The sequence below is a fragment of the Podarcis gaigeae genome (genome assembly GCF_964106915.1).
Source record: "Podarcis gaigeae genome assembly, chromosome: 6".
NCBI classification, from domain to species: Eukaryota; Metazoa; Chordata; class Lepidosauria; order Squamata; family Lacertidae; genus Podarcis; species Podarcis gaigeae.
The window spans coordinates 48,010,526-48,032,796 of NC_139682.1; the positions used below are offsets into that span (position 1 = coordinate 48,010,526).

Genomic DNA, 22,271 nt, shown 5'->3' on the forward strand with positions numbered 1-22,271 from the left:
TGAAAATAAAGTCCAAATGAACTGACCAATCAAATTCTGGCCTGAAGTTGCTGTTTTATTAATAGAATGACATGAGCTGATACCAGGGAGAAAATAATTAACTCCGTTTGGAGAGAGACCAGATTGGCAGACTGGTTGGCTCCTGCTAAATGGCAAGACTCCTCTGGTAGCTTTATTCTCAAATACTATATTTTTGAACTGTCATATACGGTTTTGTAAAATATACCAAGCTATATAAGCTGAGTTGGTGTTCAGAAGCTCAACTTTGGATTTGCTACACTAGAATGTTAAGTTTATGTTTTTTTAAGCCTCCCAGAAAACCTTTGAGCTGGGAAATACGCATATTTGATTTTTAAATGAACAGATTCATAGCACTGTTGTGAATTGGCAGCTTGCTGTGCAGAATCAGAACATCAAAATGCTTGGAAGAAACACATTGACATTTTAGGTGCCATACATTATGCAACATCTCACTCCCCAAATATTTCCAGAATTTAATTTTACTAGCACAATATAGGCACCACTGTCAATGCTCAGGAGAGCTGCTAGGAAAAAAGATAGCAACCTTAGACACGCAGATAATGCCAGCCAAATGGTAGTAAGTACAAATTCTGTACACATCAGAAATGTGAAGATCTAGGTGTTAGGACTTTTATTTAAATAGCTTTACCTTCTCACTAGCATTACTATCCTTTCATTTGTGCTAGGAGAACCATCCTGGGTGTGGGATGGTTTAAAGTTGTGGCTGTGAAAAACTCAGGCACCTCCTGCAAGTAAAGGAGATCCATTCATGGAAGCAGACTTCAGGCCCACTGTTCCCTCTGCTGTCTCAGGATCTGTGTAAACAGGTTTCTGATGCTGGATAAGGAACCAGATGTGCAGTGCTGAACACAGAGAGGATGCAGATGTGCATCCAGATGTGCACTCCAGTATGGTGTGAGTGAAGCACATTCCCATTCATCTTATTAACATATTTAATGTCACACTGCTCATAGCTTAATCACAACTATAAATGTGTATTAGTTTCCCATCTGTCATGCAGGACCCACATATCTGTCTTCAAGTTATTATGTTTATTTTTATTTCTGTTAAAGATTCTCTTCTTCTTCACGCTTCAGGTGCAAAACCGCCCAGAGTGGCTAAGAATAACCTTAAAAGCACAGCTGCAATAAATGCAAAAAAACTTCAACAGTGACCTTTTTAAAAATATTTTTAAAATCATTAAAAAGTAATAGCATCAGAGATACAATAGCAAAGTAAAACATTGCAGAACGTATTACCTAAAATACCAGGGCAAATAAAAGGATTGATGCCAAAATGACACTGGATTCAGGGCCACTTTGAGCCTCCCTTGGGAGATGAAAGGCAAAGGTGACCATGATTTTAAAAAACTGCAAAGTCTATAGTTAGGTTAATACCTTTTATTAGGACTAACCCCAAAGGCACAAAAACGTGGCATCCTTTCGAGTTCTCCAGAAGATGTAACACAAGGTGGTGGGATGAAGAAAACCACCCGCTTTTGTGCAACATCTTCCATGTTGAGGAGTTCAAGGCAACACAAAAGCTTGCCACGGAAGATACTACCTACAACTGAGAAGCCTCCTAGATGGGGCACCAGTCACTTCTCCAGGGTTGCTGGAAAAACAAGATGGAGTTGAATCCAACAAAGTCATTGCACAAGTGGAAAGACTGGCTCTTACAACAAAACTTCCCCTCTCTCTCCTCCTCCCATCTGTCCCCACACTTCCCCATATCTGCTCCAGAGGGTTGGGGGAAACCCAGAACAGATTTGAGGGGTATGAGGGGCATGTAGAGGGAGGAGAAGGAAAAGAATTTCCCTTGCATAAGCTGGAGTAAGGCATGTTGTTTTTCCTGCAACAGACAAACATGTCTACTCTACTGGAAATTCTGTATTGCAGAGGATTGCATCGAATGTTAGCCATACTCATGAGCAGAACCACTGTAATTAATGGAAATGATGAACTTAGGTACAGTAATTTTAGTCGGTCTACTCCAAGTAACCCTTACTTGGATGCAACCCATTTTCCTAGCATTTTGTTCCTGGTGAATATGAAATACTTCCTCTAGTTAGGCACGTTTGTTGCTATTATGACTGTAGTCAGTCCTACACCACCAGCCTTCATAAATAACAATAAAGGAAGAAGGGAGTAGGATGAATCCACTGGGGATGAGGAATGTACAGATTCATTCTGGTAGAGAGCTGTGCAAGAATATCAAACACCCCCAAGTCCAGCCTTCTTCCATTTGAATCTTATTGGTCTGGGGCCCCAGGAACGCAATCCAAGTAAATATTTATATCTGATAAGCAACAAGGAACGCTGGCTGGCACTCTTGGTTTGCATAAAAGTGAACAAGACAGACAACAGGAAGCCAAGGGTGGGAGCAAGTCACCTACATGGTTTCCTCCCCATCAAACAGTTGTGTCTTTTGAAAACAAAATTTCTTACTGAATTTTGTTAAGCAAACAGCAGCAGTACAACACGTTTGTTTAAAGGTCTGCTGCTTGGAGTTTAACATGCGTTTAGTTTAGTTTAGTTTAGTTTAGTTTAGTAGATATTAGCCACCTTTTTTTCTCTTTATAAGTGCTACAGCTCAACTGAAACAACCAGGCTTTCAAAACTTCATCAAAGTTTGGTGGTCTTTCTGTGCCCGCACTGAGGCAGCGATCCTAACCCCACGTTACCTAAAGCACTGATTACCTAAAGCACTGATTCAGCACTGACTGATTTTACTAGAGCTGGAAGGGTCCACAGGGTCATCTAGTCCAGCCCCCTATGCAGGGCTTACACCTGCACAAATATGGCTAGGATTGCGCTGTCAGTCAAGAAGCCCCACCGGCACGTCCCAACCCTCGAGACGAGCGAGGCCGCTTAAGAAAGACTTAAGAGCAGGTCCGGATCGCCTTCGCCGCCCGTCCCTTCGAGGGGGAAGGCGGAGCCGCCAGGCAAGAGGCTCCGCCCACAGCCCGCGGGGGGGGGCCGCTCCAAGCTCCATGTGCGCCCGCCGCCGCGTGACGCGCTCCCTTTCCCCCACCCGCGCCTCCACTTGCGAGTTTGACAGGACTTTCGACGGGGCTTTTTTCCCCGCAGCTCCGCGGAGGAGGGAGCAGCAGCAGCAGGCGCCTCTGCAGCCCCGGCTCCCCTCGGCTGGACCACTCCTCCGTCCGCGCGGCGGAGAAGCAAGGAAGCCGCGCTCTCCGCAGCCACTGCCGTGCAGACGACCACCGACAGCAGCTCGTCGCCGAGAATGTCGGAGCCCAGAGCCCAGAGGGGGGCGGCGGCGGCGGCGGACAAGGAGTCCCAGAGCCCGGTGGTAGGGCGCCCTTTCTTGGCTACTTTCTCTCCCCGTCGCTCTTCCGTTCTCTCCCTCCCCCGCATTGTTCTCTCTCCTCTTTCCGACGCCCCTTCCCCTCCTCCTCTTCTTTGGGCTTTCCCTCCTGGCTGACCTGAACTCCCTGCCCTTGTTTCTCCCTCCTTCCCTCCCCCCCTTTTTTTGCTTCCCTCGCCAGGCCCAGCTGCTCTTGGGGCTGCGTTGGGGCCGCTTGGAGGAGCCCCTGGGATTCATTAAGGTGCTGGAGTGGGTAAGTTCGGCCTCCCGTGCAACTTTTTTTTGGGGGGGTGGGGTGGGGGTGCGAGTGAGAGGAAGGTGACGCTGCCGTCCAGCAAACGCGCTGAGAGACCAGGCCCTTGGAGATCAGGGGGAGTTGAAGAAAGGGGGCGTCGGTTCTCGGGCGGTGGGACCCTGCGAGCCGACTTTCTGGCTGCGAGCCGGAGGCGGCGTGCAGGGGCAGACTTAGGAGGGAGGGCGGGAGGGAGACGCCCGAGTGCCTGCCCTCTAAGGCAGCCCTTCTATGTGCAAGGAGTCTGGATTCGTGGACTGGGGTATGCATGGGAGCTGGCGTTAGCAGCGCTCACATTTCACTCGGGCGGGTTTAACCTTTCTGGAGTTCTGATCCTGCACATACCGCGCCTTAACTTGTCCCTGAGCTCACGGATTCGCTCCCTGCTCAGGCTTCCCAAGGGGAGCTTAGAAGCCCTGGTCTTATTTACGGTAGTACCCAGTTTGGAGCCCAAGGGTTGGAGGGGCTCGGGGTATTTCCCTAGGATTAATGGGTGGCCAGGAAAATGCCCAAAATTCTGTCCCTGCAAGAATGAGAAATGAATGAGGCTTATTTAGAGCTAAATGTCTTATTGAAAAGAGAAGAGCCCGTGTTCTCACCTACAAGAAAAGAAAAGAAAACCTCTAAGATATGTACTTTTTCCTAAGTAGCTCAACAATACAGTTGTAACACATGGAACCTGCATTTACTTTCACTAAATGCCAGTGGCGTAGCGTGGGTTGTCAGCACCCGGGGCAAGGCAAGTAATTTGCACCCCCTAACCCATGGATTTGCACCCCCTAACCTGTGGATTTGTGCCCCCTAACCCTACCCCCCAGATGTTGCGCCCGGTGCGGCCAGCCCCCCTGCACCCCCCACGCTACGCCACTGCTAAATGCACATGTTGGCACAACATGACAGGTCTTTCAAGTGGATCCCACCCCCTTTGGGCCAAAAGGAGATGGTATGACCGACTCTGAGGTTGCGGCGCTCATCTCGCTTTATTGGCCGAGGGAGCCAGCGTACAGCTTCCGGGTCATGTGGTCAGCATGACTAAGCCGCTTCTGGCAAACCAGAGCAGCGCACGGAAACACTGTTTACCTTCCCGCTGAAGTGGTACCTATTTATCTACTTGCACTTTGACGGGCTTTCAAACTGCTAGGTTGGCAGGAGCAGGGACCGAGCAACGGGAGCTCACCCTGTCGCAGGGATTCAAACCGCCAACCTTCTGATCAGCAAGTCCTAGGCTCTGTAGTTTAACCCACAGCACCACCCGTGTCCCCACTCAACGGCTGACAATACTTAAAGGCAGAGGGTTGATAGTAACAAAACAGAACTGAGCTGGCATCCATTTCGTAAGAAAGTGCAGTCTTGGATAGGTTGAAGGTCATAAATACTGAAGAGCATAAGAGAACCTTTTCCAATCTGGTGTCCTCCATCTGCTTTGGACTTCAAGTCCCATCAGCTCCAACCAGCACAGTTCTGACTCTACAGCTGTTGCTATAGGACAGGGATGGGGGATATGTTGCCCTCCAGACAAAGCAGGCAGACTGAGGCACCTGCCTCAGCTGGCAGGAGCCACCAAGGCACCAGATGTGATGCTGGTATTGGCTGAAATTGAAAGAGATCTTACAGAGAGTGCAAGATCTTGTGCAATTTTGGTGAGATCTCACCCAAAATTGGTGCCAGTGCTGGCGCCGCTTCTACACCAGTGGGAGGGCAAGCAGAGAAGCAACACCAGTTCCAGCAGGTATGGCAGTGCCAAGGGCAGGCAGGGCAAGGCAACATTTCCTGTTTCTCCAGACTGTCCCCAGGTGTCACTGGACTACAACTCCTATCATCTCTGACAACTGGCCGAGTGGGTTGGGACTGATGGGAGCTGGTGTCCAGTGATACCTGGTAGCTTCCCATACCTGCATCAGTGGGGACCTCATGAAAAAATTGGCCGATTAAAGCAGTGGATCATGGGAACAATGCAGCATCAAAGACTAATGACAACACAATGACTTGCTTTCTGTGAAGCAGTATTAGTGTTCATGCCTTCTCCGATGTGCAGTATTTGCCTACTTGGTTATTTCTGTGTGCACCTCAATTTTTGTGAATATGGCTCTTCTCCCTATAAGCAACAGATTACATTTCACATTCCATTATGTTGTCTGGCCAACTCTATAGCTCACTAAGTCTCTATCGCCTACCTGCCTCTTTGTGGGGGGAAAAATGGTGGTATAAATCAGTCTTAAGAGGTTTTCATTTTGGGGCATAGGCCAAAAACGTATGTGACTTAAAAAGAGAGAGGCATCCATTGATGGCTCCCCCCTCCCTTAAAAAAAAAGAGTAAGGGAAGCACTAGACTTGAGATCTTAAAATGGGTTTTGGATTCTTTGAATGGAATAAATAGCCTTAGTAGCATCCAATTATGCGGCTTGGATAATAATACAAATAGTTCCTGAAGGAGCATGGTATAATTAAATAAGTAGTTCTCCTGTGCTGTGTTAGGATCTCTTTTTGCATGTCCTCCCCCCCCCCACCCCCAATGAGTGTGGAAGCATTTGTGCATGGCTTGATCAGGCCATCTGTTGTGGTGATGGTACGGTGAAGATGGTGTTTTGCTCTATTGCAGCATTATCCATCCTATATAAAATCTTTTTCTTATGTGTCCTGCCAATTTATAGACCTGGAAAACAAAGGGCAGGATCTCAGTAGAAACAGGGCCCATATCCCTTAATGCCTTTGTTTTCAGTTCAGTCCCTATTTCCTTCTACACTTTCCCCACATATTTGGCCCAAATTGGGTGTAGTTCAAATCTACACCAGTTCAGCATTTGGGCTGTTGCTGCTTACTTTGTTAAGTTAAGTCAATTATGCTTGCAGCTTGGTCTTAGCTCCCCCTCCACCCCTGGAAATAATGGAAACAGTACTTCGATGAGTATTGTGGTGCTGTCATGAACTGCTGAATGAATGTACATCTTAGATAGGATTATATAGTTCTGGAGGGAGGAGTCGGTTGATGTGACTGGCTAGTAAACAGACTGTAGGTCAGGGGTCAGCAACCTTTTTCATCCGTGGGTCGGTCCGCCGTCCCTCAGACCATGTAGTGGGCCAGACTATATTTTGAAAAAATAATAATGAACAAATTCCTATGCCCCACAAATAACCCTGAGATGCATTTTAAATAAAAGCACATATTCTACTCATGTAAAAACACCAGGCAGGCCCCCCAAATAACCCTGAGATGCATTTTAAATAAAAGGACACATTCTACTTATGTAAAAACACGCTGATTCCTGGACCGTCTGCGGACCGTAGGTTGCCTACTCCTGCTGTACGATGACGTTTTAGCTTGACGCTTCATTCAATTTCTACCAGCGATGTAGGATGCCATAGTGATCACTTCCTGTAAGTGTCTCTGGCCCAAACTCACTAGACCAGGCCTCTTGGCTTTTCAGAAGGCAGGAACAAGTGTAGAAACAGAGGTCATGGAAAATAGTTGCTCCCTTGTGGAATAATAATGCATTATTAATTTATTTTTATTTTTTATTTATGCTTCCATCATAGTCCAAAATATGAACAGCTGCAGCTCTGCCCCCCCACCTCATTTGTTTGCAGATTTCACATAGGTTTCATTTTCCCTGCACTTGCATTTGGACGGCCGAGTTTTGTAGTTCTTCAGCTGTAGTGGTGCAACGAGTGACTAGCGCTAAAGCTATATCCCTTGCCTGCAAGTGCCTTTCATGTTTGAGCATTTAATTCTCAAGAATGCTATATGCAATGATTTTAGCAGCTTTGATCCTATCAACTGAGCAGTTGCTGGGCCTGTTGTCCACTGGTACCACCTAGGTGTCATAATGCAGCACCAATACACCAAAACAGGGGCAAGTGTGACTCTTTTTGCTGTTGTTGTAATGCTGAAGCATCCTAAAAGGCCTAATCTAGTTTTGTATGGGCCTGTGTCGGTATGTAGACATACTTGGGCCTAATAGCAAAACAAAATACTGATCTCGGTGCATGTATATTCTTGGTTGGCATGATATGCTAAACTGGAATAACCCTTAGAGAGATTTTAAGTTTCAGACTTCTGCTTTGTAATGCATTGGCATTTGCTTTTGAGCTGATTGTATTTAACTCTGGGTTAATGGTACTGATAATAAAAAACTATTAACATGTAGAGAACAACTGTTCTTTGGTATATAGTTTGGTGGTGAACTTGGACCAAATTACTTTTTAATTTTTATAAAAAAATTGACCTCTTTCAGTTGTTGTACCAGATAATTGTAGAAATTAATAAACTCCCAAGATTCATTTTCTTTAAACCAGTAAGTTCTACCTAAGAACCTTAGCACAACCTGGTTTTCTGCATAATCCAGCTTGACATTTATTTGTTACTGTCATTGTAGTGGAGAGGTACTTAGTACTGTGGAGGTTACTGATAACACACCCAGATGAGAAGTGTATTTTTTAAAAGAAAAAACCATATTTAACTATATTGGGTTGTATTATATTAAAGATGAATAGTTCAATGAAAAGTAATACAGTATGTTGTCTGCTTCTCTCCCCCCCCCCCCCAATTAATTGGCTAGCTTTGCACATGGATTGCACATGGATTGTGGCATTTATCATTGTGGCTTGCATGTGAGCTGATCTTAATGTTTTGCAAGACAAGCCTAGATGATTGTGATTTTTTTAGGTCTTGGATAGTTCATAGTAGCTGATGCCAGATCTGTTGTCCTGCATGATGCCAGAGCCTGTGCCACTGTTTGCTACCGACTAGGACACATTTAGTTCTAAACTCCTTTGCTTCTTCCTCCAGCTCTTTGCCATATTTGCCTTTGGAGCCTGTGGTTCTTTCAGTGCAGAAACAGGGGCTACTGTGAAATGCAATGAGAGTCCTAAAGAGACAACTGCTATCACTGTGCAGTTTGGATATCCTTTCAGGTAAATGGGAGTCTTACTGAGTGTTAACTTGGGAGATACTATGTGGAGCTGAACATTGTAGCTAAATACATCATGGTCCTTATGATTCTGTTTCTAGCACCTCATATTGCCTGTGTTTGGAAAAGCTTCCTGAAGAAATGAAACTTAGTTGCAAAATTTCTGCTTGTACAGGATAAACTCCAGAGTATCCCAACACTAAAATTCTGGATTTCTAGGAAATGACTCAAAACACATTGGGGTGTGTGTGTGTGTGTGGAGAGAATTGTGTGGTTTATTGGGGTTAGGCATGCCAAGGGCTTGTGCAGGCTTAATAGGATTTCCCCCTAATTTACCTTGAACAACCGCCCCCAATGCAACACCTCAAACCAATTTTGTAAATTGCTTTGATTTCAGAACTGGTTTGCTCTGCAACATACAGGGGCACTGATATGGAAACACAAACACAAAGTCCCCCTTGGGGTGTATGCAACTAGTTTTATGGTTCTTTGGGTCCTTCCAACGTGAGGGGAACTCTGCTAGATCAAACCAAAAGACCATCTCATCGGGCAATTCTGTTCACTCAGTCCCCAAGCAGGACACACACATAATTGCCCTTGTCTACTCATAACCCCCATTACCTGGTAATTAGAGGCATATTGCCTCTGATATTGGAAGTAGCATATAGCCATTGCTACTAGAAGCAACTGATAGCCTTATCCTCCATGCATTTGCCTAACCCTCTTTCAAAGCTATCTAAGTTGGTGACTCAGAGTTGGAAGGGCTACTTTGTACTAGATCTCCCACTAGATCTTTGTTTGTTCTAGATCTTCTTTATTGCAGAAGCCTGCTGGCAGTGGCGTCGCTGCCACTTACTGGTAGGAATGAGATGGTGAGGTTGGGGTTGTGAGGACATACCAGGAGGAGCCCTGAATTGCTTCATCTGGTTTGTCCACAAGCCATGACCTTGCTGCCTTTTCACCCCTGCCATTACATAGCAGCATTGCACTGCCTCTGCCCCACCAGGCAAGCCACTCTTGGGTTCTGGTATTCTGAGAGAGGGAGAGAAATCTCTCTTTTTCGCTGCTTTTTCTACACCGTGCTTAATTTTATACATCTCTGTTGTGTGTCCTGCTCCCCGACCTTTTCCCTAAATTAAGCAACCCCCAATGTTGTAGGAAGTTGCTCACAGAAGAATCGTTCTGCTAAGGCGAAGTAACATATTTATTTAACCAATCAAAGCATTTACACACCACTCTTACAAACACTAAAATGCAGATTATTTAAAGCAACACGTTTAGTAACAGCAAATAACAAATACAGTAAAAGCATCATTAATGAAATAGAATATATATTTGCTTTAATATGGACTATAACTCACCCATTGTTTGGAAGCTAGCAAAAGAAAGTACGGTAGTTACAGAATGCATCAGACCTGTTCCTTGCAAGTTCAAATGTGACTTTTTTGTTTTTAAATATACTGTTTAAGAGAACCAGGAAAAGATACTGTTAATTTTTCTGACATGTTTGTCTATGTGAGCATCATAAGGTAAACAGACATTGCCGTCAAGAAGATACTGTAGAACATAGTTCTGTTAATGGGAATGTAAGGGAGAAGGCACCCTTAGATACATGGGGCTCAGTTTCTATCCACTTGTAAGAGACTGCCATACGCCTACCTATTTTATGTTCCCTTTTTGGACATAGGCTTTTGACAAAATCAGTTGTCAGCCATGTTAACAATGAAGAGAAATTCTTGTCACATTGCAAGATAAGTTAGAAAATGTGTTAATGTGCCATTTTTGGTGATCTGCAGAGAACCTCATGAGTGAACACTGCTAATTGGGATGTTTTTGCTTCTAAGCAGTGAGTTTGTAGAATTGGGTCATCAGTTTAATATTTCCCATAATTCCCTGTTGGGCATATCCTAATTTCCCCTAATTCCTTATAATGTTTTGAATGTGGGCAGCCCTATTTCCCCAAGACACCAGAACATATCAGAGGAGTCCAGCTCTCCCAGGCATTTTCCCTCAGGTCAAAAGGTTAAGGATCCCTGGACGGTTAAGTCCAGTTGAATTCAACTATGGGGTGCAACACTCATCTCCGCTTTTCAGGCTGAGGGAGCCGGCGTTTGTCCACAGACAGCTTTTCCAAGTCATGTGGCCAGCATGACTAAACCGCTTCTGGTGCACAGAACACATTGATGAGTGCCAGAGCACACAAAAACGGCATTTACCTTCCCGCCACAGTAGTACCTCTCCATCTGCTTGTACTGGTATGCTTTCAAACTGCTAGGTTGGCAAGAGCTTGGACAAAGCAATGGGAGCTCAGCTCATCATGCGGATTCGAACTGCCAACCTTATGACTGGCAAGTTCAAGAGGCTTGATGGTTTAAACCACAGCGCAACCAGCTCCCCTGTTTTCCCTCATTAGGTACCCTTTAAGGCAAGTATCACCTTTTCCAGCTTGTCCAAGCATAGCTATTTAAAATGGACAAGTTCCTGAGACTCCCTGGTTGCAGGCAATTTTGTTGCTGGAATGCCACCAAGGAGGAGATGAGGATGCTTTCTTCCCAACACACCAACACTTCTTGGAGGATTACATTGGCCTTGGACTTCTGTTTCAGGAGGAGCTCTAGCCAGTGTTGTTCCAACTGTGTTTTGAGTTCTCCCTCCTTCCTTTTGTGTGTGTGTGGGTTTAAATGCATTATATTGTATTTCCACTGATTTCAGGGCTGAAATGATAAGGAAGGCGCTTTCTAAGGGCATTACCATTGGATAGTTTAATAAATGTTAAATGAATGGGTGCACCTGACACAATAAAATCTCTGTGCCAATAACTGCTAGACAGAGGAATAGCAGATCAGAGTCTAGCAGGAATGAACTAATCCAAAGCAAAACCCCCACACTGACTGTCATTTACACACACACACCCCTTCAAAATCACTGCTGGAGGACCTAATTGTGCATAGGGAAAGCTGTCTGGACAGCACTGTACTTGTAAATTCTCGGTGCTCTGTGATTTGTTTTGGGAAGGAGGGTTATGCCCTTCATAGCAAACTTAAAAGCTGCAACTGACTTGATGCATCTGTCATCTGTTGAGAGACATATAAGCATGTGAAATATGTTTTTAAAATTATTTTATTAAATTTGTATACTGCCCTTCAGTTGTAGATCTGAGGGTGGTTCGCAGCATGAAAATACAGGATAAAAGCACAAAAGGCATAATAAAGATAAGACAGTAATGCACACAAACCAATAGCCCCTCCCTTCCTTTTTGCTGCTTGCTCTCCTCTTTCCCTTCCACTATCTATGTTCTGCTAAGTCCTAGTCAAGGTGGTGTTGGGGTTCAATGCCACTGCAAAAAAACAAGAGACTGGATCAGATTGTGGGGGGCATTCATAGGTCCTTTTGCCATGCCAAATCAGGAGATTACCTTTCTTGGAAAGTAAGAAGCTAGCAATATTAAATGATTTGTATGTTAGGGATCTACCACAAGACTTGTCAGATGAGTACAGACATGGCCAAAGTTAGAATGAAATCAATCTTACACTCAGTGTATGTAGGATATGAGCATGGTTCTATCTCTGCAACTTTGCTTCCCTGCCAACATCTGATAGCTATAAATAGAGGCAAGTCTGTGAAGTCTATTGAGATGCCTTTGACAAGAAGAACAAATTGGGAGGAGTGGTAGTGGTTCTAACAGAGAAAACACAGAACAAAGTATCTGGTGAATAGTCTCTTGGAATAATGAATTGTGTTGTGTATGAGTCGAGAAGCACTTTAGATGAAGGAGGCTTTTGCTCTCATTCTCTGAGCTGTTCTTGCTGCTTGACTTCTGGATTATTATTTGTGTTTTAGTATATCACAGAACCCTGCTACCTTTTGGTTGGGGGGTGGGATTCACACCTGTTCTGTCATGGCCATGCCTTCATTGCAGGGAGCCCTATATACTTAGGTGTTGATGGTTAAATTACTATCTGGACAAGTCCTTAGATCCTTCTTAAACTGCAGCCTGTGAGCTTAACAATGTCTTTTCTAAGAGGTATGTTAAACATAAAAAGCTAGCGATTAGACAGACTTGGGAACATTAATTTTTCTCTGTTTAAGCCCCGTGGTAAGTTTGCATTTTTCAATGGAATCATAGCTGCCTTTTTCTACCCTCTAAATTATCAGATGATTTCTGTGGGCTCTTGCTTATTAAAATAAGCAGAATAGCTTCACATAACCTGCAAACCATTTGATCTGTTGCAGATAAGCAGATTGGCTTTATAGTTCTTGTCTGCAATGTGGAAACCTCCTGATTTTAATGTCGGTAAACACAGTTTTATGTTGGAAGCTGTTGCTGAGGGCTCAAGCTACAGAACTTCTGACTTCAGTGCCAGCCTGGTTCAAATGGCACATGTGGGAAAAGGCTAGAGGCTATTTATATAATGTAGAGAGCTGCTGGTGTTATACCACCCGATAGCAGCTAGATGGAGAACTGTAATAGCTCTTCTTAGTGACCAAAAATTATATCCAAACAGCTAATAAGCGCTCCCTGCGCAAGATATATTTGGTCTCTTTGAAGATGGGGTATGTATATTTGTACTACATTTGTACAAAGTCCCAGCCCAACCAATTTTCTCCATGAAATGAAAATTGCAATTCTGTGCATCAGCAAAGTCACTGCTTTGGAAAGCTGAGTCTTTGGAAAGCAGAAGGTGGAAAAAAACTCTGATCCTGCAAAGTGGTAGCTGCCAGAACAGTCCCAGTAAGTTTCAAGGCAGGAGGTGTCTTTCAGAGACGTTTCCACCTTGTATCTGTTTTGGTAGGAAGTTGGTTTAATACTTTTAGAGGAAACCTACAGAGTGTACCCCAAAGCTCAAGTATGTAATTAAAAACAGAGAGGTGCTACTTATCTTTCTTTCAAGGAAATGTCTTGTTCAAGTCATGTCAAAGCATCTCTACCACACATGTATCTTTTTGAAAGCTGTATCAGTACCCAAGAGGTTTGCTCCATCAGAGTAAGGGTGAAATGTACTATCGCAGCAAGCCATATAGAGAAGGCACCACCTGTCATCAGGCCTTACGATAAGTGTGTTCTGATTAGGATAAGCAAAGATGCAGATATGGTTTTATTCCCCAATGAGAAGAGTAACATGATTCTATCATGGAAAGGCTGGAGCTAGGCTCTGGTTGTTGGTTTGAGGTGTTTTTCCCCAGAGAGCTACAGGAACTTTGGAAAGGGGTTTGTTTGCTGTTTGGTGTGTGCATTCATCTCACTTTGATACACAGGTGCTGCAGGGTTTTGTTCTGCTTCAAAAATCTTGCACAATCTATTTGACCTGAAGTGAAGAGTAGGGCAAAATAAATCTCAACTACTTTTAACTCGCTTAAAAGCTATCATCTGTCTCAACCCTCACCCCTGTTTGTCAGAGGTAGCTCTGTACCAGATGTGCTAAGTCGTACCAAACATGTTTCTTTCTCTTTCCTTTTCATCCTGACCAGGTTGTACAAGGTTCCATTTGATATGCCAGACTGTATTGAAGGATCTACTGCTAAAAGGACGCTGCATCTCTTGGGAGACTTTTCAGCACCTGCTGAGTTCTTTGTGACCTTGGGTGTTTTTTCTTTCTTGTATACCATGGCAGCTCTGGCAGTCTATCTACGGTTTCACTCACTCTACAAAGAAAATAAGAAGCTTCCTTTTGCGGTAAGATTTCACTTTGGTCCTCTGCTCTTTGATGCAGGACCTAAACCCCGGAGAACCAGTGTCTAAAATGCTCCTTGGATAAGAGACACTTCTCTCCCTAAACACTGCTTCCCTAAACTCTCTAATTCAGTTTATCCTTGGGACAATCCAGAGGAGCAGCTCACACAACCATATTATGCACTGAGTGGATCTGGACGGTGCCTGATATACAGTGGTACCTCAGGTTATGTACTTAATTGGTTCCAGAGGTCTGTTCTTAACCTGAAGCACCACTTTAGCTAATGGGGCCTTCTGCTGCTGCTGCACCACCAGAGCATGATTTCTGTTCTCATCCTGAAGCAAAGTTCTTAACCTGAGGTACTATTTCTGGGTTAGCGGAGTCTGTAACCTGAAGCGTATGTAACCTGAAGCGTCTGTAACCTGAGGTACCACTGTACAAGTATTTTCCTGCAGTGCTGTAACATGACAAGCTGCGCCTTCTGGTATTCCTGCTTCTACCCAACTATTTAATGTACAGGAACCTTTACCTTGGTCACCCCTCATTTTAGGGTGGAATCTTTGGCCTTCTTTAGTTGGAACAGCATTCCCGCTCCCCCTAAGTGGCACAAAGACTAGTTAAAAACTATCTAATGCTGTCATTAAACTCCTTCCCCTTGGGGTTGCATGGAGCCACTTGAATTGTGATGACCCCATATCACTTGCAGATCCTTTCAGAGTGTCTTAGGTGGCTGTGGAAAAATTGGATGTGGCTATTTTGGCACATGTAGACCCACCATGTGAAGGGCCTGAGAGATGGAATGGGGCAATAACCCAACATCGAGGGCCCTCAATGCTTGCATCTTTTGGGTGGAATAGGGAGGACAGTCTGGTCTATGAGATGGAACCATTGTGGTCTTCTCTGTTTTTTCCTCCCCCCAGGACTTCTGTGTGACCGTCTCATTTACCTTTTTCTGGCTAGTGGCATTTTCAGCTTGGGGCAAAGGTCTGTCAGATGTGAAAGGAGCTACGCGGCCTTCCAGTCTCATTGCTGCCATGTCAGTGTGTCAACTTAAAACTGCTGTATGCAATGCTGGGGCCACACCTTCTATGGGCCTGGCCAACATCTCTGTGGTAAGAGTTGCCTGGGGAGCAATATTGTGTGATTGTGGGGGGAGTGGGAATCGCAGACCTTCAGCTGCATTGGAACCTATAGAGTGTAGCTCCATTGATTTTAATAGACCTCGGTTAGTTTCATACACATTCATAACTTCATACATTCATACCCTTTGAGTAACTTAAAGCTACAGGTAGTGATGTAGGTGCAGTTTTCAGCTTCTGTTCTGTTCGTAATGTATAACGACACAACAAATAGCTACTAACTAATGGATCTTAACCTTTTTTTTTAAAAAAATGCAGTTGGTATCTTTATTTCCCAAGAACAGCCTGTCTGCATGTACTGAATATAAAGCTCCTGATTCTTTTTTAAATTATGGGCATTTCACAGTTTTCTACAGCACTGGCAGCAGTCTTGTCAAATCTGTACTTAAATAAGTACTAGTACAGTGGTTGCTGGTTTAAATTGCATATGTGATGGAGTACAGCAGTGCCTAAAATATATGCACCTTAGTGATGACCTAACTACAGATTTCAGCCCCTGAAGAGCAGACAAACAGACAGGGCATCTGTTCAAGGCCATTTTTTAATGGATTAATTGATTCTAAAATAACTATTGACCTCATTTGGTCCTTGCCTTCACAAATGTGGATGAGAATCACCAGTCACCACTGTTCACAAACACTTACTGAAAACTAGTGAAAATTTGACTTTTTATTCTTTGTTGATCAAAGTGATGAAGTAGACAAAAGAAAATTAAAGGGCATTAAGGAAGAACACGTGAGCATACTAAGTTTTTGCATGGGCCTTAAGATTTGCTTTGTATCTGCTTATAAAAACAATTAGGCTCTGTTTTTGAGTCTCTCTATCCACTTCAAACTGTGATTCAGGTTTTATGCTGCTCTGTATAAAATGGAGCTCTGTGTTCCCCATTCACTGTTATGGGAAATCTGAAAATGGCTATAAACTTTTTTCCCCTTTTGGCAGAAGCAGATGAGCCCCTCCAGAGTGGATTAAGTCTACCAAACTGCAGGCCCAGGAGCCTTTATAGGGAAAGTAAAAGGGTTTCACTTTCCTGCATACGCCATACTAGGGCAATGCTTTTATAAGGCCAACTAAAACACCAAAATCTAGTTATCTTTTGGGGGTAGGAGGTGATTTTGTCTCTTGTTCTTTCATACCTTAAAATAATGAAAAGGTGGCCAAATGGTGTATATTCTTGCTTGTACATTGATGAAACTATTAGCATCTTCACACTGGCCAGCTTAGCTTTCCCAGTGCTTGTTTGTGTTAGGATGTTATGTCCTCCAATAGGAGGTAGAAGGTGAGGCTGTCCTTAATACTTCCTGCAAAGTGCTGAGGAGCTCCAGATTACTCCCCCCCCCCAAACAGAGCAGCAGACGTGTGTGTGAAACAGAGTCTAACTTACTTTTAAAAAATCCACTGTTCTGCTTTAACAACAACAAAACCACCAAAAACATCCACAGCTCTTCAGTGCTCCAAGGTCAGCATTTAGACAAACTCGCTTCTTGCAAAGCCCAAGGACCTAGAGTAGAGAAACATAGACAAACATAGGCATATAGGGCACTGAAAAACAGAGCAACATGAGGTTTTGTAACACACTGATCCAGCTTAGGGCATTTTATTGCTATCGCAGTTTGATTCCGAAAGGGTTAAAAGAGCTCCATATCAACCCAATTTGCCTCATTATTTGGCTCCAGCCCAGAGTGGTTGCACTCCTCTACAACATACAGTCTGCTCAGATAGCTCGGCTACAAGTGCTTCTACATTAACTCTGCACTTCTCTCTTTCTTTCTCAGCTGTTTGGTTTTGTCAACTTTATACTGTGGGCTGGAAACTGCTGGTTTGTTTTTAAAGAGACCCCTTGGCATGCTCAGACCACCAACAAGGAAAGCTCTGCTGAACAAGGAGCTGTTGATAAGCAATAAGGAACCTCTCCTCCTTCACTCCTGAAGCCTCCTCTTCCCCCACCAGGAACAGTGCCTTGTCTCACGTACATGCTCATCCCATTTCAGGGCAGGAAATACGCCTTCTCTGCCAATTGTTGCTGCTGTCCAATAGTCATACTGGCATCTCTCTCTCCTGACTATTCTGGAATGCCTTCCTCTGGCTGAAATCAGGGGGTCCTCTTGTGGTCCTAGATACACAAACTGTACATGGTTACAAAAAAAACATCTTCTGCCTTCAGATTTTTTTTTTTTACAAACATATATTATTGTGCATTGTAACATTGGCTACTACCAGTCCTAGGGTGTGTGGCATTGTTCCTTCCCATTTTGACCACTTTATAATGAGAAATGCAGGTAGATTTGGATAACAGCATAGAGATAACCAAGGCATTAGTGCTACAGAACCTGGGACATCTAAGCACCTTTGAGAGTAAGTACACCTTCAACTCTGCAGCCATAATAGAGGCAGAAGCGGCAATATGCAGGTGGCTTAGCAACAAAATAAAGGAGAAATACAAAGGGAATATTTTTACTTTCATACAATTGAAGGAAGGAGTATGTTGCGTTTCTCTCTGTTGCATAGTGGGGTATGAATGTGCTAAATATCTCTCTGCTTCTCTTAAATTCAGTTGTATGAAAGCTGGAGCTGCTGTTTGCTCACAGATGGGTTGTTCACTCTTGAGCAGCAAAGTTTTGGTGCCTTTATTTTTTCCCTCTCAGGTCATGCACAGATGTATGCTATGTCCATATTGAGCCACAAGTGCTGACTCCCACCAGCATGAGCTGATCGGCAGCTTTTGGTCTCTATTTCCCTGTGTTTTTTGTGTATAGTGGAGGCAAACCCTTCCCCACACAGAGGATGTAAACCCTGGATACCTGTTTCAGTGTCTTCTGAGGTCCTGTTCTATTTTTAAAATGCAAACTTTTAAATATGAAAACCTAGAGGAATTTTTCTCAGCTTCTAGGATAGTTTGATATAAAACTTGGGCCCAAGAGGCTTGGGGCATTCGTTTCTGGTTGACAAAGATGCAGGGGAAGGGTGGAATTCTGTACAACTTGTTGAGAATAGTGTGGTTAATGACCTTAGTTCTGGCCTCTGAACACTCTGGTAACAGGAACAGATGAGCTGTCAAGTTTGTGGTGTGGATTGTTTGTCAGTGAATTCATGTATGCCACTATCTCGGGCCAATGCCCGTTTTAACTCCAGTGTGGCAGTAGGCAGCTGCTTGTAGATTTCTGATGGAGGCTTGAGGCGTCCCAGGCCTCCAAGTGAAGATGAGAATCTTTAAGGAAGGTTCCAGTATCCCTGGATGTCCCTCTAGCAAATGATGGGACCACCAGTTTAGGACAGTATTAAATCTGACATTTTTAAATCATAGAAACTCTTTGTTATTGCGTATATGAAGCGGATACTTTCAGGTGAAGAGAGCTGTCGTATTTTCTTCCCTCTCTTGATCATGCCGTTGACATAAACAAGGGAATGGAGCCTGGCCTGCCATTTACTCCAAACTCTACTAGTTGCCTATTTTCTAAAACTTATATGAGTAAATAGAAAAGAAGCACCCCAAATCTTTAAATCCCTGTGCTTCCATGTGTCTAATATTGGATGGGGAAAACTAGCTTTTTTGGGAGGTTGGGGTGCAGCAGGTTGCAGGGTGAGTTCTTCTATGCTGATTAAATCTTTCATATCAGACCTTGTTAGGTCTTTGACTTTCTCTTATTTCCTTATTCTCTTTCTCCTCCTTGTGCTGAGAGAGAGGAATTCTCTCCTGCAAAAGGAAAATGGTGCTTCATGAGGTGTGGGACCTCTACGCTAAGAAGACCCTCTTTGTACATTTTGTAATTTTCTTCTTCCCTAGTTTAATTATTGCCATTGCCCCAGCATTACAGAACAGCAGCCTTTATGGAATCCTCTGGCATGTCTGCAGTCAAGCCACAAAGACTGAAGCATACAATCATCCCTTGTGTTGCAGTGTCCAGATTTTCTTGCAACATAAGGGCTGGTACAATACAAAAAGAAAGCTGACTAGCTAGTAGAAGGGCGGTTTTTCTCCAGTTTTCAGTCCAACTGTCTTTTAGGAGGACTTTTCCCAGTGATTCTTTTTTTAAAAACCACTCACCGAACATCACCATTCACACCATGTTTCTGGCCACAAGCTACTACTCCATAATAGTAGGCTTAGGATTCAGCTTCTGGCATGGTAGTGTTTTCCATAACTGACCATTACAGCAAGTCCTAGAATCAGTCACTGTAGCCCTTGAGTGTACAAACAGATCAACCCTCCATATCTCCCCAAGTTGGGATACGTGTATCTTGTATCACATTTGTGTCTTATAGGGATATTTTCTAATTTCTTAAAGATTTGTCCAAGGTCCTCAGCCAGTATAAATTGACATTGTGTGGTGCATACCAGCTGAAGACCTGACCTTTGTGTCTAAGCCGTGGGCAAGGCCTAAAGAATGCTGCTTCAGACATGGGAAATATTCTATGTAGACGGATACTAGAAGCAGGAATAAAGGCCTCAGTAATAGTTCCAGGAAAAGAAATGGTAATTGTATACCATTGATCATGCAAATCACTTTCCACATGGCCCAAGTTCCTGTGAGTTTGTTTCTCTCTGTATTTATTTATAAATCTGTGTATAAGAGAGATAATATATAGGGTAGCCTCGTAGTACCACACTTGGCACAGCACAGGAGAGGACTGTTGGGAGCAGCTGAACAGACAGCAGGTGCAGGATATTTCACACCCTTGTGGGTTTTCTACTTTTTTTTGGATACACCCGATGCATTGAAACCACAGTTATCCTGTATGACTAACTCTCTCAGACTCCTAGCTGCGTATTAGACATGACACATCCCTCCTCTGTGATGGAGCCCCCACAAAACAGACTTCAAGCAGATGACTGGGGACCAGCAGAACTTGTGATTGGAAGAAGGGGAAGGGTCAGTCTTGGCTTGTACTAGCTTTGCATTTTGTGGCCTATGATTCCCCCACACATTTGTTTTGTGTAGGGGTGAGAAAAGAGCAGGTGTGGAATCTGTACAAGAGCTCAGTGTGAGAAGTGGTGTGATTAGTGATGCTCAATGAAGGGAATGCCAAAAATATACTCTGCCCTGTCCTGAAAATGCCACCATGTGGAGTAGAGACCAGCAGCCCTGGGCATGGTCTCCCAGTTCTCTCAATCATTTCCTCTTCCAGTGGCGGTATGTTGCATGTTTTTTCTCCTTTCCTGACGATTGTTAGTATGGTTCTAATAAAGTGTCGAGAGAGTTTGCTCTGAGGGAGAGCTGACTTTGGGCTGGTTTTCTTTGTCCTTGCCTTCTGTTTCTACTTCGATCTCTTTTGCAGCCCAGTTCATAAAATACTGTTATCTCGTTGATTATTTATTGCTATGCTGGCTATCAGCTGCATGAAAGGTTTTTGGGAGCCCTCATTTCTTCTGCACCAACCGCAGGTGGCACTGTATACATTACACCAACATATGACATGGTCTGAAGATGTAGGTCTGGGCATTGCCTGGAAGGCGCCATGCATTTACTGCCTTGGGTTCCATGACAGAAGAAAGGTTGTGATATTAATGTAAGAGAACAAATGCACATCCCGACATTTCATATCTCTTTGATGGATGATTTCTGCCTTTTCTAAGACTCTGTGCCGACAATAGGTAATAAAGACCCGCAAGTGATATTGTAGGCATGCAATTGCTTGTGGTATATATTTGGTTGAATCCAGCTAAGTCATTATGCGTGTGCAACAGAACTCCCCCTCCCTCATCTTCCACCACATGCCTGCTACACCATCCCCTAATCTACTCCAGAGGGTTTGCAACCTTTCTCAACCTGTGGGTCTCCAGATGTTGAACTACAACTCCCATCACTCCTAGCTAGCAAGGCTAGAGCTCAGGGATGATGGGAGTTGTAGTCCAACAACATCTGGGGACGCACAGGTTAAGAACCGCTGGTTTAGAGCATGGGTGGGCAAACTAAGGCCCGGGGGCCTGATGCGGCCCAATCACCTTCTAAATGTAGGCCGCGGACGGTCTGGGAATCCGCATGTTTTTACATGCGTAGAATGTGTGCTTCTTTTAAAAATGTATCTCTGGGTTATTTGTGGGGCATAGGAATTCATTCTTTTTCTTTTTTCTTCCAAATATAGTCCAGCCTTTCACAAGGTCTGAGGGACAGTAGACCAGCCCCCTGCTGAAAAAGTTTGCTGACCCCTGGTTTAGAGGACCCACCAAGCAAATCTGTGGAAGGAGAGAGGAGGTTCTGTGACACTTACAATTTATTTGGATGCCACCCATTAATCTGTGTCCCATCATAGTCCCTGCTCAAACTAGTTTAGTAGGTTGCTGAGGAGTAGTAGTGCGCTTACTCCAAGGTGGCTTACAGAGAGGTCAGCAACCCACAAAAATGTTAGTATTAGATAGATGCAGTAGATAGATGGGTGACTGATAGGGATGCTTAGTGAGTAGAATCCATGATAAATAACACATCCTTTCTTTTTCCATGTCCACAGCATTTGGGAAATTTAAAGATTGAAGGGTTTGCTTTTGAATGGGAGTTGAGTATCCTCATTGGAAAGAAGAAAAAATACAGATTTTTCTTAGATGTGAAACTGACTACACTAGAAATTGATTGCAGCAGTCTACTTTAACCACTTCAGGTGTCTTTTTGACTTGCAGAGAGGCATTTCCCATGCACCCTTTAGATTTGTATGGTTGTTATGTGGATAGTGTCATTATAAAGGGTAGCCACTAGGTGGCACTGGGCTTAGTTGCTTCTGTGTGGAGTAAAGAGTTTCCTAGGAATGTTCTTGTTCCAAGGGGGACAGTAAATTCATTGTCTAGTTCCCTGACTGGTGCATCCTGCAGCTCTTCCATGAGTTTTCAATGCTGGACTAGGGCTAGTTCTGCAGTAGTGGTAAAGAAAAATAGGTCCTGTTCTTCTAGATAAATAACTGTCTGTACTCAGCTGAAAGCACAA

At 44.0% G+C, this 22,271-nt stretch overlaps 1 protein-coding gene across 2 annotated transcripts; it reads left to right on the top strand.

Annotated features, from left to right (window-relative positions):
• The first annotated feature begins 2,898 nt into the window (after positions 1–2,898).
• Positions 2,899–20,577, top strand: SYPL2 (synaptophysin like 2). 2 transcript variants are annotated; one of them, XM_083745239.1, is made up of 6 exons: positions 2,899–3,333; positions 3,530–3,601; positions 8,426–8,550; positions 14,016–14,220; positions 15,139–15,330; positions 17,133–20,577. In XM_083745239.1, exons 1-6 carry the CDS (start codon positions 3,268–3,270, stop codon positions 17,259–17,261), a joined length of 789 nt encoding a protein of 262 aa, XP_083601365.1. In that variant the 5' UTR covers positions 2,899–3,267; the 3' UTR covers positions 17,262–20,577. The 2 variants fall into 2 exon arrangements, with proteins under 2 accessions (XP_083601365.1, XP_083601366.1); XM_083745240.1 differs by lacking the exon at positions 3,530–3,601 and having other exon boundaries at positions 2,989–3,333.
• Positions 20,578–22,271: the final 1,694 nt, after the last annotated feature.

Excerpts from the sequence above, each read along its gene's own strand:
- SYPL2 (XM_083745239.1), top strand. The coding sequence starts at position 3,268 with ATGTCGGAGCCCAGAGCCCAGAGGGGGGCGGCGGCGGCGGCGGACAAG. Across the intron at positions 14,221-15,138 it reads ATAAGAAGCTTCCTTTTGCG|GACTTCTGTGTGACCGTCTC; the intron begins GTAAGATTTCAC and ends TCCTCCCCCCAG. Across the intron at positions 15,331-17,132 it reads GCCTGGCCAACATCTCTGTG|CTGTTTGGTTTTGTCAACTT; the intron begins GTAAGAGTTGCC and ends TTTCTTTCTCAG.